Source organism: Canis lupus, chromosome 6 (assembly GCF_011100685.1).
Source record: "Canis lupus familiaris isolate Mischka breed German Shepherd chromosome 6, alternate assembly UU_Cfam_GSD_1.0, whole genome shotgun sequence".
Taxonomy (NCBI): Eukaryota; Metazoa; Chordata; class Mammalia; order Carnivora; family Canidae; genus Canis; species Canis lupus.
In genome coordinates, this window is record NC_049227.1 from 50,606,956 (window position 1) to 50,625,788 (window position 18,833).

The window sequence follows — 18,833 nt, forward strand, 5'->3', positions numbered from 1 at the left end:
CTTTATACTTAAACCATGATGAGGGAAATGAATAAAAGCAGAGAGGGGCCACTGCTTTTAAACGTTTCACAACAATCCAGATGGTACTTCTAGCCTCTGCTCATGCTTTACAACAGTGAATCAGGACAAGACATAGATTTGCTAATATGCATTTAATCACTAAAGGACTGAAGATGTCTGGGCTTTTATTCTGTAATGTTTCTAGGACTGTGTCCATTAAATACAAACAAAAAAGGAAGAAGTCTTAGCAGAACAGGAGAAGTGATGTACACTTGATGATCAGATTGATTTTAAATATTATTCATGGCATATAGCCTGGTCCAGGCTCTAGCTGTTTCTATGGCGTGGGCTTTGTTGGTCTTCCACTGCTCTGCTACATCATTTGCTAATGGATCATCTGGATTGAGAGCACTTAACAAAGCCTGGATCCATAGCAGAACTGTGCGGATCCACTTATCTTTCAAAATATCTAAACATATTCTTCCCCACTTGTCTACATTAGGATAATAAATTTTGGTCATGAAACGTACTTTAGGGGCTGCCATCAGGTATTCTTCTGGAAGGAATAGTTCAAGTTTAAAAGTCCCTCCCTCAAAGGGGGAATCCTGGGGGCCAGCAATGACCACATTCATGTGACCACATTCATAACGGGCATTGCTCTCATCTGGTTCTGCTTTAATGCCAGGAACTGGTTCTGCAAGCAAATACTGGGTTTCCTTGATAATCCTGTGGGGCAGCCCGGCTATCTTGTCAGATCCCAAGTTTGGCCTCTGGTCTCGACACTTGTAGAGTACTCTTTGGTTATTGATTCATTTCCTCCCAGAGATGATCTGTTTTTCTTTGTGTCTTTCATGTCTAATGTCATAAAAAGGACAGAATGGAGGCATAGACCTATAATCCTGCTGTTGGAGCCAGCCCCATAGCCTGGTAAATTCACAGTTCTCATCAGACCAACGTCTGTTTAGACAAACTTTGCTGTGCCTTGTAGATTGTTGCTGAAGGACATCACAGGAGCCAAAGATGCAAAGTTGGTGGGCATGGGTTGAACACTTAAAAGCTGTTAGAACACTTGACACCTTTTTTTTTTTAAAGATTTTATTTATTTTTTCATGAGAGACACAGAGAGAGAGGCAGAGACATAGGCAGAGGGAGAAGCAGGCTCCCTGCGAGAAGCCCAATGTGGGACTCAATTCCAGGACCCTGGGATCACACCCTAAGCCAAAGGCAGATGCTGAACCACTAAACCACTCAGGTGCCCCAGAGCACTTGCCACCTTAAGAAAACTCCCATGTTAGGATCAACTGATCATGGAATGGGTTAGTTTGACACTAGGTCACCTGCCAAACTCAAGAAAACTTCCTTGCAAGGAGGAATACTGTAAAACAACACATGACTCCGTGTCATCCCTCTGAGGTGTGAGTTTGGCTCAAGAGACCCAAGATTTAACTAAAGCTGTTAAAGTGCATATATTTTTCCTTTGGTCCTGTTCTGTGTCCTAAGAGCTTAGCTTTGTGACTAGTGAGAATATTCTCTTTGGTCTCTGTCATTTGGCTGGTGCACTTACTGGGGTGCATCTTGGTGGCCAGTTGAATAGATTAGGGATCCGAGTTTCTTTTTCTCTCCAGTTGTGTCAATTCACAGGGGTGTTTGTCATGAGAGATTCCAGCCCACAGGAGTCTTTGTTGTCTCAATCTATGTGGTTTGTTAGTGCTGGAAAGTCCCATTCCAGAAATGCTTGCCCGGTGTCACAGGTTACAGGGTCTGTGACTAGAGGCGTCTCATGATTTCATGGGAGACTGGAGACACAATTTTCACCATGGCATCCTCGCTTGCTGTGCAACAAAGGCTTTTTTTGCTTTCTTATACTAATTTTGGAAGTAAACTTTTGGATCATAGGAGTAAGATAGTCTGAGCCAGGCCTCACCCAGGACTCTGGGATCACCACCTGAGCTAAAGGCATTCACCCAACAGACTGAGCCACCCAGATGCCCCTGATTCCCACTGTAGTTAAAAACTCCCTCATATACAAAAAAGAACGAATATAGTTTACAAAGGAAAACGGTTAATAACTTCATTTTCAGGCTGTAATTCCAGTTATTTGGGGAATTAGAACACCTGTCTTTGCCTTATAAATTTCCACAAAACTAAAAATGCAACTCTAGAAACAAGTCAAAGCCCACCTATTTTACAATCTACAAACCTTGACTATTCCTCTCAAAATGTTTGTGGATGTTATAGAAGATCAAGATATTGGAAAAAAATTGTCCTATACTTTAAAAAAAGATTTTACATTATTCCTCCATCCCTTGAAATTATAAATCTTATCTTGTCTTTAAAATGTAAATATAGTCTATAATCTGAAACTGAGGGAAAAAACAGGAGGTGGGGGGGGAAGACGCCTTTAAAAAAATACAAATTGCTAAAAGCTCTCTTGCATCCAGACTCTAGTACCTCCAACAGACAGAAATGCTCTAAATGTCCATCTTGGAGAAAACGTAGGTACTTCATCTGTGCTTTATGATGTAAATTTTCTATCCTATTTTAGCTAGGGCCTAAGAGCCATTCTTTGAAGCACAAATTTCAGGGAGAAGTATTTCATTATGGGGGGGGGCGGGGAGGAGTCTTTGGAAATTGGAGCTTTAACATCCTCTCCACAAATATTAGTAAAACCAGTATAAGATTTTGTTTGGATCTTGTTTGTGGATTTGTATGTGTGTCCAAACAGGTTGTACATGTGAAATATTTACTCTACATCTGGCATTGCTAAAATTAATTTGTAAAAGAGTTCTTCTTAATTGGTTTGAAGACAAGTACTTGTGAGAATTGGGTATTCTAAAACTCAGAAAGATAGAAACCAACCTAAATGTTTTTCAAGTTCTGGAGGAGGAGATCCAATTTTATATCAAGGGAAAATATTCAGTATTAATGCTAATTTAAGGTTGTTGGTTTAATTAAAAGAGATACATTTTTAGAGTTATCAGCATTGAATATAAAACTTTTATTCTGCTTATATTACTAAAAGTCAAATAAGTACATGTTATCTTTTGTTGCAAAATTTGTCAGAAAAAAAATAATGATTGACTTTATCTAATGCCTCATGAAGTTTTATGGGCAGTCTACACATAATTGTAAATTAAATAGACATTTAATAAGATAAAAGGGTTTCTAGGCAAACTTTTAAATAGTTTCCAAAATCTTTGGTAACCTGACACTTTAAAGTTTTGCTGACTTAAATGATGAGTAAAGTTATAGTCATTAAATATCTAGATCATTTTCAAATATGATAGAGCAATGAAACATTAGGTACTGAATACAGGTTTATCTACTTCTATTACAGAGAAACTAAAGCTGAATTAGTTTCTCTTAGTAAACATGTCTTATGCTTTATGAAAAGATCATACTACGAAAAAGCACATTCCTAGAAATTATTAAATATATTCATAAATTTGCCAATCCAAAGATTTCTGGTGTGGGAATTCATGATTGGTTATGTAGGGGCCATCCCCAAGGGCAGGCCACTCCAAGATGGGTCATATTGGCATGAAAGTTAATTTGACTTAAAAGCAATCAAAACCCAGGGACCTGGGTGGCTCGGCAGTTGGGTGGCTGCCTTCTGCTCAGGTCATGATCCCAGGATTCAGGATGGAGTCCCGCATCTGGCTCCTGCGAAGATCCTGCATCTCCCTCTGCTTATGTCTCTGCCTTTTTCTGTGTCTCTCATGAATAAATAAATCTTAAAAAAAAAAAAGGCAATAAAACCCCAGAAGATTCAGTTAAAGCTCTCTTGGTCCCCCTCAATTGCCTGCTTCTATCAGGAAGAGAGGTATTAACTGAGATTCCTCTTTACCTATGAAACTTACCTGCGTAACAGGGCAACCTTTGTTTTGTTTACATCTCTTCCCATCATCCTGGCAATGGTCCTTATCCCCTCTGCATCCTCAGACCCCTAGCCCTCTCCTTAGTTCACATAAACTTCATATTGCTTCCCTCTTTGGACTTTTATGTCTGTTGTGGATTCTCTGTACATACAAAATTTAATTTAATTTTCTCCTGTTAATCTGTCTCATGTCAATTTGATTCTTAGTCTAGCTAGAAGGACCTTCTTCCTCCCTTCCTTCCCTACATAAAAACCCCTTGGTTTCACCCTATGAGTGGGACACAACTTGTGTTCCTCCCTGTATCTGTGGTCCCTAAATTGCAATTCTTTGACTGAAAATAAACACTTATTTGCCTCATTGTGGCTTTTTATGATGTAGATTTTGAATGTAGGTGAGGTTTGGTGGGGTGATGTTTGGAGATGTCTTTGGTACAAAATGGTGATTTTATTAAAGCACAGGGACAGGACTTGTGGACAGGAAGAGCTGCTGCCCCGGGCCTGTAAGTGGGGGGGGACGGGGACTGATTATGTATGTGGGAGTTGGGGGTATGGAACAAGGGAGGTTTTCAAAAGAACTTTCAAATGCTAAAGAGGACCTACAAGATGCCAGAGGGCTTGCCTGTGTCAAGTTCGGTTGTTTTTCTGTCTAGAAAGACATTAGCATTAGGGACAGTTGGGAGCTTCCTTCTGGAAGTTAGGTTTTTTATAAGAATGATTTTTTTCTTGTAAACCACTAAGGCATCTGTAAACTGAGGAGACTCCTATCTTGCAGGACTGGGGTCTCTGTAGATTAACCATTTGTTTTTCCCTTCCATTAGTTTTAGGGCAGTTAGGAGTGCCTGAGGAATGTCATACATATCGGGGCGGGGTGTGGGGGTGTTGTAGAGTGTCAGCTCAGGCTTTGTCTGCAGCTTGCCTTCTGCTTCCTCAACATTTATTTTCAGGCTAATTAGTTGATGCATGAGGTTAAGTATTCCATTTTAGAGCCATTAGAAGAAAACTAGGAGAAGATGGAGTCACAGAAGCTAAGAAAATAATATCAAGGAACTTGGAGTGACCAACAGTATCCAGTGCCACAAGAAAATCAAGTAAGATGAGAGAAAATTATCTTCTGAGGTGGAGAAGGCTTACATTGTGACTGAAGCATGGTGTTGTTACTGAACTTAAATTTGTCTGTGTACTTGATGCCCAGTAAGCCAATGTCTGAGACACTGGTTTTAAAGCAAAGAAAGCCTTGTTATCAGAAAGGCAGCCCAGCAAGAAGGCAGGAGATTATTCCCAAAGCTACCTTTCTGTGTTGAGCCTAGGGATAGCTAATATGTTTGGGGAAGGAAATGAATACATGAGAGGAGGATGAAGTGTTGCTTGAAATCTTTCAGGGAGGGTGCCTTGAAACAGTTTGGAGGTAATCTTTCCTCCAGACAATGAGGTGACTTTGGGACCAGGTATGATCAGGTGTGTCAGATAATTTCAAGACAAATGTTACTGCTTGATCTCCATTAGGTTTCTACAACAGTGGGTAAGCAGGGAGTTGGAGGGGAAAGGCAAAGTTAATGATTAATAAGATGTGCATTAAACTGATTAAGTAGGGAACAAAACAGAACGTGGAGTGAAGTTAATAATGCAACTAATACAACTATAGTTGTGCTTATACTTTGAAAACAGGTCCAGGAACCAAGCATCTTGCCTTACCTCCTGCTCACATTCTTCAACTTGCTCTAGTGGCTCTTCTTGAAATTTCTACATGTTTACTTTGTGCCTTCAGATACTTAAAGTTCACCTGCAGCTGGATATTTCGATCTGTTGACTAACTTTGCAGTATTTGTAAGGATGACTGGGCTGATTCTCCAACAGGTCACCCATTCTAAAGCAAAGCTGGTCTGCTGATAAGCCCAATCCTCTCACTCAGAGGTATGAGATAATAGAAAATATGCACAGATCTTCCTTGACTTACTGTTACTGACCTATCATAGCTACTAACTCAGGAAACAAATAGGGAAGCCCTGGCATGCTGCACTCAGTCCCCCTGGGAATCGCCAGGGGGCTGGATAAATAAAAACCATAGTTCCTGGTTGGGTGTGCTAACACTGTAGCTGAAAAAATTTGAATGAACTAACTGGTCACAAAAGAAGCCCATCACTCAAGAGATTGGTTTTGGAAAAGAGAAAGGGAAAAATTTTATCAGGTGCTGGCAGCTGGTGGAGGTGGTAGTAGGCTCAAGCCTTAACAACGGACTTCTTTGCCTGCAAAGTGGACACCATGAGTTTTATAGGGAGAGGCTCAGGAGACACATGCTAAAGAGCAGGCAGGGAGCCAGCCTGTGATCATAGGTGGGGGCTGAGATTTGTTCAGTATGTGATCATGGGCAGGGAAGGGGTTGTGGTGTTCTAGGCATTCTGTTGCTATCAGGGTTTTTCTGGCCTGGTGATTGGAATGTTCCAGTCATTGCAAAACATCCTCAGTAATGCCTCAAGAAAAGTGCCATAAGAAAGAAAAATAATGAGTTTCAGTTAGAGCATGAATCTTGTCTATTTCTTTCTTTTTTTTTTTAAGGTAACCCTTTTGGTTTATCTTTTTTTTAAGATTTTATTTATTCACGAGACATACACACACAGAGAGAGAAAGAGAGAGAGAGAGAGAGAGAGAGGCAGAGACACAGGCAGAGGGAGAAGCAGGCTCCATGCAGGGAGCCCAATGTGGGACTCGATCCCGGGTCTCCAGGATCACATCCTGGGCTGAAGGCGGTGCTAAACCACTGAGCCACCAGGGCTGCCGGAATCTTGTCTATTTCTGATTTTAACTTTTGGGGTCTACAGCTGAGCAAGATGGTTTGCTGACTTTATGAAGGGGTTATGTTCTCATCAACCCATTGTAAGTTTAAAATGCATTTAATACTCCAAACTTGCCAAACATCATAGCTTAGCCTACTCTACTTTAAATGTGCTCAGAACACTTACATTAGTCTACAGTTGGGCAAAATCATCTCATACAAAGCCTATTATATAATAAAGTGGCGAATATGTAATTTATTGAATACTGTACTGAAAGTGAAAAACAGAATGGCTGTATGGTTACAGAATGGCCTAAGTATATGGTTAATCACCCTCATGATTGCATGGCTGACTGGAAGCTGTGGCTGGGAATTGCTGCTCAGCATTTCAAGAGTATCATAGTGCATATTGCTAGTCTGGGAAAAGATCAAAATTAGAATTTGAAATACAGTTTCTACTGAGTGCATATTGCTTTTGCACCAATGTAAAGTTGAAAAGTTTTAAAAAGGCAAGCAATTGTTAATTCAGGGACTTGTCTATATATTGGTCTCTGCTATATTAATTATATATTAATATATATAACATATATTATATATAATTATACTTATATATTAATTAATTATTAATTGTTCCTGGCACAGAGCTCCTAACACTCTTGGAATTTCCTAAATGTTAAGAGCACTTAAGACATCTTTGTTCCATTGAGCTTTTTTTATTTATTTATGATAGTCACACAGAGAGAGAGAGAGGCAGAGACATAGGCAGAGGGAGAAGCAGGCTCCATGCACCGGGAGCCTGACGTGGGATTCGATCCCGGGTCTCCAGGATCGCGCCCTGGGCCAAAGGCAGGCGCCAAACCGCTGCGCCACCCAGAGATCCCTGTTCCATTGAGCTCTTAAATCCCTTGGTATTTCCTGGGTGTCTTTTGATGGGAGTATCTTTTGTTCTAAGAGGTGACTCTTGGTGGGCTCCTGGCTGTTGGTGTGTCACTAGAAAGACTAAGGTATGATTAGAAGCTTGGAACTTTTTTTTAAAGATTTATTTATATATTTATTTGAGAGAGAGGAAGCATGAACACAGAGGAGGGAGAAGCAGAGGCCTCCTGTTGAGCAGGGAGTCTGATGTGGGGCTGGATCCCAGACCCTGGGATCGTAACCCAAGACAAAGGCAGATACTTAACTGACTGAGGCACCTAAGTGCCAAGAACCTTGGAACTTTATCTCTACCCCCCATTCTCTGGAGAGGGGCTGGCAATTGACGTAATAATCCAGTATGCCTATGTAGTGAAGCCTCCATAAACATCCCCCAAGTATGGGGTTCAGGGAACTTCTGGTTTGAGGAACACAGGGAGTTTTAGGGAGAGTGGTATGCTGGAAGAGAGTTTGAAAGCTCTGTGCTCCTTCACACATACTTTATCATGTGCATTTCTTCCATCTGGCTGTTTCTGAGTTCTATCCTCTTACAATAAACCAGTAATCTAGTTAGTAAACTGTTTTCTTGAGTTCTGTGAGCCACTTTAGCAAATTAATTGAACTCAAGGAGGATGCCATGGGAACCTCTGATACATATAGCAGAAGAACAGGTCATTACCCAGACTAATGATTGGGATCCGAAGTGGGGGCAGTCCTGTAGGACTAAACCCTTAACCTGTAGGATCTGATGCTATCTCCAGGTAGATAGTGTCAGAATTAAGTTGTAGGATACTCAGCTGGTGTCACAGAGAGTTGTTTGGTGTGGGGATAAACCCCTACACATTTGGTATCAGAGTGTCCTGAATGTGGTAATAGTGTGAGCACTGGGCTGAAGGCAGGCGCCAGACCGCTGAGCCACCCAGGGATCCCCAGTAATCTGTGTTTTAAGGAATTTACCAGGTGATGCTGATGGACATTAAAACCTGAGAACCACTGGTCTAGGGGAAAGATAGGTATAATTCCACCAATAAAGACTCCAAGACAGTAACTCTTGGGTTCTTAAGAATCATCTAGTGCTTGTTTACTTATTTTATTTATTTATTTCAAGATTTATTTATTTATTCATGAGAGACAGAGAGAAAGAGGCAGAGACATTGGCAGAGGGACAAGTATGCTCCCTGGGGGAAGCCTGATAGGAGGCTCTATTCCAGGACTCTAAGATCACGACCTGAGCTAAAGGCTGACACTCAACCACTGAGCCACCCAGGTGCCCCGGTGCTTGTTTAAAAGCAGAATTCTGGGTTCCTCTCCACAGTCTGATCCAGTAGATCTGAGATGGGCCCAGAAATCCATGTTAGTATTTCTGATGTAGGGGTTCACAGATGATTCTGAAAAACCATGCTCATTGGTCAATTCTTAGTCTCCACTATATTTCAGCTCTCAACAGTATCTGACATGATTGACCACACTCACCTTCAGAACCACTCTACATTTAGGGACTTACCACTCTTGGTTTTCTTTTTTTAATAAATATTTTTAAAAATTTATTCATGAGAGACACACAGAGAGAGGCAGAGACTCGGGCAGAGGGAGAGGCAGGTGCCCCACAGGGAGCCTGATATGGGACTCCACCCCAGGACTGGGATCACGCCCTGAGCCAAAGGTAGGTGTTCAACCGCTGAGCCACCCACGTGTCCCTTGGTTTTCTTAGCTTACAGGTCACTCAGTCATAATTTCCTTTACTGAATTTGTCTGTTCTTCCCAACTTCTAAACATTAGTGAGCCCCAAAGCTCACTCTTTTTTTTTTTTTTTTTTTTTTTAATTTTTATTTATTTATGATAGTCACAAAGAGAGAGAGAGAGAGGCAGAGACACAGGCAGAGGGAGAAGCAGGCTCCATGCACCGGGAGCCCGACGTGGGATTCGATCCCGGGTCTCCAGGATCGCGCCCTGGGCCAAAGGCAGGCGCTAAACCACTGCGCCACCCAGGGATCCCCCAAAGCTCACTCTTTAGATGTCTTCTCTTTTTTAATCCTTGCTACACCCTAAATATAAATGACTCAAATTTATATCTCCAGACACATCTGTCAAACAATATCTCCACTTGGATATTTTAATAGCATCTAAAACTTAATATGTCCAACACTTAACTCTTGCTTTCCATCTTTCAAACTGGCTCCTCCATGTTCTACCAATCTACCTATCCAAAAAGATGCTACCACTTCTAATTTCTTTCTGTTTCTCTTAAGTTATCTGTCAATGGATTCATCAAAGTTTCTTTGTCGATTGACTCAAGAGAAATAGTTTTGGTTGTTGCTCCCATTGCTCATGAGAAGGTAAAATTATTAGTAATTCAGGTCAAGAGTATATCCAGTGTTCTGTTTTTAGAGTCTTACTGTTAACCTCTTAAAAGAAAATATCCTATTTTAGGCTAGAGAAGAGTAAACTTGGCCCAATAGTGGCAGCAGAGAACAGTGTGTTAGATATTTAGACCCAAAGAAGGCAGTTGAGAGTGATTGGTTACTAGGCAACTCTCCTAAGCACCAAAGAACTGATATGATCAGAACTCAGCTCTGCAGTTGGCTGATGGAAGGTTAGCGACTGGAGGAGAGTATTGAATGAGTGTAGATGTGGCTGTGGGAGTTGGGGAGCCACTGGACAGGCATGGCAGCTGTTACAGAGAGACAGCTGCTCTGGTGTACTCTGTAGGTATTAGCCAGGTTCTCCAGAGAATCTGTGAACTACTGAAATTGTTATCTTTGTTGACTCCGGTCAGCCTGTTCAATGGCATGCTTTCTAGACTGAACCTTTAGCTAGCTGTCAGTGAATTAGTTGCCAAAATGAACCAGAAAGATTCACTATTTCCAGGCTACCTGCAATTTTTTCCTCTTCTCTTTCTCTTACACATCCTATTTTGTCCCTTGATAGTCTGCCTCTCTCATGTAAAACATAAACAATGCATAAAATAAATAAATAAATAAAGGTGGCTTAAATACCTGAGTTATTCTTTGGCCATATTTTGTTGTTTTTTTTCTCCCCAATTTTTATCTAATACTAGTTAGTTGACATATAGTATAATATTGGTTTCCGGAATAGAATTTAGTGACCCATCTTACATATAACACCCAGTGCTTTTATGGGGGCACTTGGTGAGTTAATTGGTTAAGCGACCAACTCTTGATCTCAGCTCAGGTCTTGATCTCAGGGTCATGAGTTCAAGCCCTGTATTGGGCTCCACCACTGGGCATGGAGTTTGAAAAAAAAAAGTCTCTTTGGTTTGTTTCTCCATCTCTCCTCATTCCCCCCCCCGCCCATGTTCATTTGTTTTGTTTCCTAAATTCCACATATGAATGAAATCAAATAGTATTTGTCTTTTTATGACTGACTTAATTGCTTAGCATCATACATTCTAGCTCCATCCATGTCACTACAAATGGCAAGATTTCAATCTTTTTGATGGCTGGGTAATACTCCATTGTATGTATGTACCACATTTTCTTTATCCATTAATCAGTTGATGGACATTTGGGCTCTTTCCATAGTCTGGCTATTGTTGATAATGCTGTTATAAACATTGGGGCATGTACTCCCTTAAATCTGTATTTTTGTGTCCATTGTGTAAATATCTTGAGTGGAATTATTGGATTGTAAGGTAGTTCTGCTTTTAATTTTTTGAAGAACCTCCATACTGTCTTTCAGAGTGACTGCACCGGTTTGCATTCCTACCAACAGTGTAAGAGGGTTCCCCTTTTCTCCACATCCTTGCCATTGTTTGTTGTTTCCTGTTGTTAATTTTAGCTATTCTTACAGGTATCTCATTGTGGTTTTTTTTTTTTTTTTAAGATTTTTATTTATTTATTCATGAGAGACACACAGAGAGAGGCAGAGACACAGGCAGAGGGAGAAGCAGGCTCCATGCAGGGAGCCTGACGTGGGACTCGATGCTGGGTCCCCAGGATCACACCCTGGGCTGCAGGCGGCGCTAAACCACTGCGCCACTGGGGCTGCCCTCGTGGTTTTGATTTGTATTTCCCTGGTAATGAGTGATGAACATCTTTTCAAGTATCTCTTGAAGACATCTGGATGTCTTCTTTGGAAAAATATCTTCTTTTTAAATTTAAAAAAAAATTATTTATGATAGTCACACACACACACAGAGAGAGAGAGAGAGAGAGGCAAAGACACAGGCAGAGGGAGAAGCAGGCTCCATGCACCAGGAGCCCAACTTGGGATTTGATCTCCCGTCTCCAGGATCGCGTCCTGGGCCAAAGGCAGGCGCCAAACCTCTGTGCCACCCAGGGATCCCTTGGAAAAATATCTTGACCACATATTGTTATATGAAAAACATTTCGGAACAATATGCAGAAAATCACATGATTTCTATTACAAAACCAAAGCTATATATTTTTTGTGAATGTAGGAAATGTATGTAAAGTCTTAAAGGGAAACACATTGAATTGAGAGCAATGGTTGCTTTGGGGAAAGCAAATAGAATTTAGTGGTATTATGTAATTTTATCTTTATTGTTTCAGTTTCTACAATCATATGTAGATATAGTATCTATGTAATTCATAATAATTTAAAAAGTCAGAACACAAGAAAAAAATACACTATACATTTTCATCCATTTGGGGGGATCTGGGATACCAAGGGTTGGATGGTTTTCATTTGATTTTATTCCATAGAAAGCCCTATTTGCATATGCTAGGCCGCTCTTGCATAAAAAGTTACAGAAAGCTTCTATGCTCCATTCTTGAATTAATCTGGATCAGTACTTTTAGCCATTCAGTTACTCCTCACTCTTGCTTTTCTTGGTTCTCAAGCTTCCTTATTTAGCTGTATATTTCCTTTTGCATTTTCATACTAGTTGCTTTGATTAATGCCCAGGTTTGGATTTGCTCTCCTTATTTTAATATTGTTTCATTGTAAGAATCTTATATTTGGTATTTGTGTTCAGGTTTTATGCTACTAGAGGCTTCTGAGTAAAAGCTTTTGCTTCTGTATTCCATTTCTAGACAGTATAGGCTAGATGAGCTACTTCATCTGGTGGAGTTGAGGGTGGGAACCATATTCACCACAATTCACTCATGTTTTAGGATTGTTTTTCATTCTCAGGGCACACGATGCTGTTTCATACATTTATTCTGGGGGTCCCTGAGGACTGGGGACTTATGTTATCTATTTTTATGCTTTATGTTTGTTGAATTTAAAATTCTACAACTTTGAAGGTTTACCTAATGAAAAAAAGTATTTGGCAGCCTGAGTGGCTCAGCAGTTTAGCTCCACCTTCAGCCTAGGGCTGATCCTGGAGACCCAGGATTGAGTCCCGCATTGGGTTCCCTGCATGGAGCCTGCTTCTCCCTCTGCCTATGTCTCTGCCTCTCTCTCTCTCTGTGTCTCTCATGAATAAATGAATAAAATCTTAAAAAAAAAAAAAGAAAAGAAAAAGTATTCTTGCAAAAAAAAAAGTATTCTTTAGCTTTCATTGTAAATGTCACCATGACTCTTTAATGTTTTGTGCTTAAAAGAAACCAATGACTTTCTACTCAGTTGATAAATCTATTACTTCTCATTCTGACAGTGGAGAGCATAATATATTTTCAATAGAAAGACTCTATTATATTTGTATATATTTATAGATCTCTCTTTTTAAAAAAAAATTATTTGAGGGAGAATGTGCTAGCAGGAGGAGGGCCAAAGGGAGAGGGAGAGAGAGAATCCTCCAACCGACACCATGTTGAGCACCGAGTTGGACTCAGAGTTCAGTCCCAGGACTCTGATATCATGACCTGAGCTGAAATCAAGAGTTGGCTGCTTAATCAACTGAGCCACCCAGGTGCCCCTAAACTCCATTACATTTGTATATATTAAAAGCACTCACTTAACACAATAGGACCCAAGCCATCTTGTAAATAAATGGCATTTTAAAAAGTCACATAGCTCAAGAGCTGCTAAAACAAAATTCTGCAGTAAATTATACTATTCCTTCATTGCTAAAACTTGGGAAATTAAAAAAAAAAACTAGGTTATTATTGAATAGAACTAGGTTGTTACTAAATAGATGCTGTATTCTTCCTTTCCTTGATTCTTTTTTAGTTTATTTTCTAATTTGCTTTAATTGACTTAATAATAGATATGCTAGAAACTTGAATGTAGTATAACCCTAATTGATAGAGAAAAGTAGAAGCCACTGATTGCAATTACCAAGAGTTTTAACCTTATATCATATCTCTAGATGATCAACAGAAATTTTATTAATGATTTGGTAAAGCTGAGTCAGACTTTTAATATTTTACTTTGATTAGTGTTGCCATCTCTGGCACATAATTACAGAGTATTAATATTGTCTTGCACTAAATTAAAGTACTGCAAAGGAAAATAGTGTAATTAAGGAGGACAAAGAATGTCTGCCATGCTTTCATTACAATCAATAAACTGGCCTTAAAATGAACTGAAATTCGCCCTTTCATGAAGATGGCATGAAAGGCCAAGAAGGAAGCCCCTGCCCCTCCCAAAGCCGAAGCCAAGGCTTTGAAAGCTAAGAAAGTGGTGCTGAAAGGCGTGCACAGTCACACAAAAAAGATCCCTATGTCACCTACATTCCCACGACCCAAGACCCTGCGTCTCCAAAGGAGCCCAAATATCTTCGAAAGAGCGCCCCCAGGAGAAACAAGCTTGATCACTATGCCATCATCAAGTTCCCCCTGACTACTGAGTCAGCCATGAAGAAGTAGAAGACAACAACACACTTGTGTTCATTGTGGATGTCAAGGCCAATAAGCACCAGATCAAACAGGCTGTGAAGAAGCTCTATGACATTGATGTGGCCAAGGTCAACACCTCGATCAGGCCTGATGGAGAGAAGAAAGCATATGTTCGACTGGCTCCTGACTATGATGCTTTGGATGTTGCCAACAAAATTGGGATCATCTAAATTGAGTCCAGCTGGCTATAAATCTAAATATAAATTTTTTTCACCATAAAAACATAAAATAAAATGAGCTGAAATTCAAATAAAGTTTGAAAGAGGGTAAAACAGAAGATGGGGCTTTCTAGTATCTTGTCTTTTAACCACTTAGATTAAAGTAAAATCTTATATTTAACATTTATTTTTTGAATTCCTAAAAAGAGGAATTGAAAGTAATGATATAGTCTCTACCCCAGAGATTGCTTATAGTTAGTATGAATTTTCATCCATTGATACTGACTACTTGGTATAGTGTATTGAGAAGGATCTGAGGCCATGTCCAGTTTTAGTAGTAAAGAATATCAAAAACAGTTGATGACTGCTTGAGTATGGGGATAGGATCTTATGTAATGTATGTTATCTCACTCTAATATAGGATGTGAAAGGAAGTGTCATGAGCAAGTTTTCAAGATCATTTGGGTGCCAGTGTGATGAGATATTACCTCATGAAAACATCCCAACAGCCCTACCTCCATATCCTTATCTTCTTTTTATTTATGTTATTAAAATTTTTTTGTTATTAATTTTTTTTAATTTAAAATTTTTATTAAATTTTTTTAACTTATTAGGTTTTTTTAAAAATTTAAATTCAATTAATTAACATGTAGTGTATTATTAGTTTCAGAGGTAGAGTTCAATCATTCATCAGTCTTATATAATACCCAGTGCTCATTACATCATGTGCCCTCCTTAATGCCTGTCACCCAGTTACTCCATCCTTCCACCCCCCCTCCCCCCTAATAGCCCTCAGTTTGTTTCCTATGATTAAGAGTCTCTTAATGGTTTGTCTCCCTCTCTGATTTCATCTTATTTTACTTTCCCCTCCTTTCCCCTATGATCCTCTGTTTTGTTTCTTAAATTTCACATATGAATGAGATCATATGATAACTTTTCTTTCTCTGCTTAACTTATTTTGCTTAGCATAATACCCTCTAGTTCCATCCATGCAATTACAAATGACAAGAACTCATTTTTACTTTTGATACTGAGTAGTACTCTATCATGTATGTGTATATATATATATATACCACATTTTCTTTATCCGTTCATCTGTTTATGGCCATACTACACCGAATGAACCTGATCTCATCTGATTTCGGAAGTTAAGCAGGGTTGGGCCTGGTTAGCACTTGGATGGGAGACTGTATCCTTATCTTCTTTATGCTAATGAAGAAAGTTAGAGTAGGGGATTAAGTAACTGACTGAAGTCTAACAGCTATTAAAGAGCAGAGCTGAGATTTCAACCTAAGTGGCCCAGACTTCGGAGAATATGACATTTTACTTGACCACGTAGACAATTTATAATGGAGGAACTAATATTAGTTCTGATTATCAGAAAGTTTCATGGATGAATTGGGACTTTTGTTAAACCTTGAAGAATGTGTGTCATTTAATATGTGGAAAGAAAGGTGATAAGGGAACAACATTAGCAAATGAGACTTTGTATTTAATTCTATGATTGAGTCAGCAGTACCTGATGGGAAAGCAATGAGAATGTTGTGTGGCCAGGTGATGGAGTGCTTTATTATTTTTTAATTAATTAATTAATTAATTAATTAATTAATTTATTGATGGAGTGCTTTAAATGTCAGGAAGAGTATGGATTTAACTCTATAAGCAATGGTAAGTCACAAAACATTATTGATAAAAGGAATACTTTAGGAAGATTAATCGAATGTTGGACTATTGGCAGCAGGATTAATGAGATCATGAGAGAGCATGGGAGAGATTAGTTAGAAGGGTTTTACAATAGAGAGACAATTTGAACATAGATTATAGTGCACACATTTTATCGAACAATTTTTATGTTTAGACATTGAACTAAGCACTTAACATGTTATCTTAGTTAATCCTCACAACAATATTATGAGGAAAGTATTATGATCTTCATTTTATAGTGAGAAAACAGATGCGGAGAGGTCTAGATCACAAAATTTAGTGATGGAGTTTATCTTTAAATCTTGGGTGACCTGATTCCAGAGTACCACATTCCCCTGCTTAGAATAAATAAGTAGGAAGGCCTCTGTGTGAGTGTTGAGAAAGGAGGAACTGATAATTGACTTGGGGAGATATTAAAAGCAGTTGGTTTCAACATTTTGGGCTGCTGCCCACAGTAAGAAGTAAGAAAACTCACAAACCAGGACATAGCTACTAACGTATAATCTGAACAGACCCATGAAACATCATTTACTCTTATTACATATACTGTGCTCTAATTTTTTGTTATTTTATTAACGCTTTTCTGATTGTTACCCACTAAAGATTTTAAGTAGTTTTTTAAAAGTTTATTTATTTATTTAAAGTAATCTCTACCCCCAATGTGGGGCTCAAACTCATGACCCTGAGATCAAGTGTTGCATGCTCTTCCGACTGAGCCAGGTAGGGTCCCTGCCCACTAAAGATTTTATATTTCACTGATAAATGGGTTGTGGCTCCAAATTGAAAAACTCTGAGCTATAAAATATGAAAGAGACACAAAGTTGAAAGTTTTGCTTGAGCACTGAAGATAATGGGTACTACTGATTGATAAAAATACAGAACTGGAAAGGGCAATTGATTAAGTTTCTAGAGCTCTGTAACAACAAATGACCACAAGCTCAGTGGCTAAAACAACAAACATTTATTCTCTTATAGTTCTGAAGGCCACAGGTCTAAAATCAGTAGCACATTGGCAGATGTTGGAAGAACCACTTTTTCCAGAGGCTCTGGTTGAGAATCTGTTCCTTGTCTCTTCAGCTTCTGGTGGTTGCTGTCATTCTTTGGGTTGTGGCTGCATCATTCCAGTGTTTACCTCCATGGTCATGTTGTCTTCTTTTGTGTGTAATCTCACTCTCCTCTTCTTTATTTTTCTTTTTTAAAGGATTTTATTTATTTGAGAGAGAGAGAATGCACATGTGAGTAGGGGGAAGGACAGAGGGACGGAATCTTCAAGCAGACTCTCCACTGAGCGGGGAGGGGAGCCTGATCTCAAGACCCATGAGATCATTACCTGAGCCAAAATGAATAATCAGATGTTCTACAGACTGAGCCATCCAGGCATCCGCTTCAGCCTCTTCTTTTTAAGGACTCTTGTGATTGCGGTTAGGGCAATCTAGGTAATCTAGAATAATCTATCTCAAGATTCTTAACCCAATGACATCTGGAAAGAAATGAGAACTGCCTATCTACAGGAACATCAGTTTATCAAGTAATTATGCTCTTTCCTTCCTTCCTTCCTTCCTTCCTTCCTTCCTTCCTTCCTTCCTTCCCTCCTTCCTTCGCACTCTTTCTTTTGTTCTTTTTTTTATTATACACCAAAGAAATCACAATATATTAGACATAGAGCCACTTTGTATAAATATAGAGTAGTGCCTGGCACAATATCTGCCATATAACAGATAAAATAGTTGTTGAATGATTGTGATAAATCCTTCTTCTTTTTCTTTTTTTTAAAGATTTTATTTATTTATTCATGAGAGACACAGAGAGAAAGAGAGGCGGAGACACAGGCAGAGGGAGAAGCAGGCTCCATGCAGGGAGCCCAAGGTGGGACTTGATCGGGGTCTCCAGGATCACGCCCTGGGCTGAAGGTGGCGCTAAACCTCTGGGCCACCGGGCTGCCCCACAGTAATTTTTAAAAGTTGTAAAGGAGGGGAGCCTGGGTGGCTTGGTGGATTGAGCATCTGCCTTCAGCTCAGGTCATGATCTCAGGGTTCTGGGATCGAGCCTCATGTCTGACTCCTTGCTCAGTGGGATGTCTGCTTTTTCCTCTGCCTCTCTCCCCCCTGCTCATGGTCTCTTTCTTTCTCTCATAAATAAATAAAATATTTTTGGGATCCCTGGGTGGCGCAGCGGTTTGGCGCCTGCCTTTGGCCCAGGGCGTGATCCTGGAGACCCGGGATCGAGTCCCACGTCGGGCTCCCGGTGCATGGAGCCTGCTTCTCCCTCTGCCTGTGTCTCTGCCTCTCTCTCTATCTGTGTGTGACTATCATAAATAAATAAAAATTTAAAAAAAAAATAAATAAATAAAATATTTTTAAAAAGTTGTAAAGGAGTCTGGACTGAAAAATTTGAGAACTACTAGTTTAGAGGCAGGAGAATGGGATCCAATACAGTAATGTCAACTTCTCAGAGTCCAAGCTCCATTGAGCATTTTACTAAATTTGGTTCCTTTTGTGACAGCTGACAAGTAGCTGATGAAGAAAGAGCCTTGTGGAGGTGAACATCTGGCAGGGAGTGATAAGGGGAGTTATAGCTGGGGACTTTAGGGGATGTGATAGGCCTGGAAAAGGATGTTTTTAGGTAGAGCTAAGCCTCTCTATTCAGTT

At 39.7% G+C, this 18,833-nt stretch overlaps 1 protein-coding gene across 1 annotated transcript; it reads right to left on the bottom strand.

Moving 5' to 3' along the window:
* Positions 1 to 290: 290 nt before the first annotated feature.
* Positions 291 to 3,907, bottom strand: LOC479932 (ubiquitin-conjugating enzyme E2 N-like). Its single transcript, XM_038538949.1, has 2 exons — positions 3,861 to 3,907; positions 291 to 795 (listed from the first exon to the last, which is right to left on the bottom strand). Exons 1-2 carry the CDS (start codon positions 3,905 to 3,907, stop codon positions 291 to 293), a joined length of 552 nt encoding a protein of 183 aa, XP_038394877.1.
* Between the last annotated feature and the right edge of the window lie 14,926 nt (positions 3,908 to 18,833).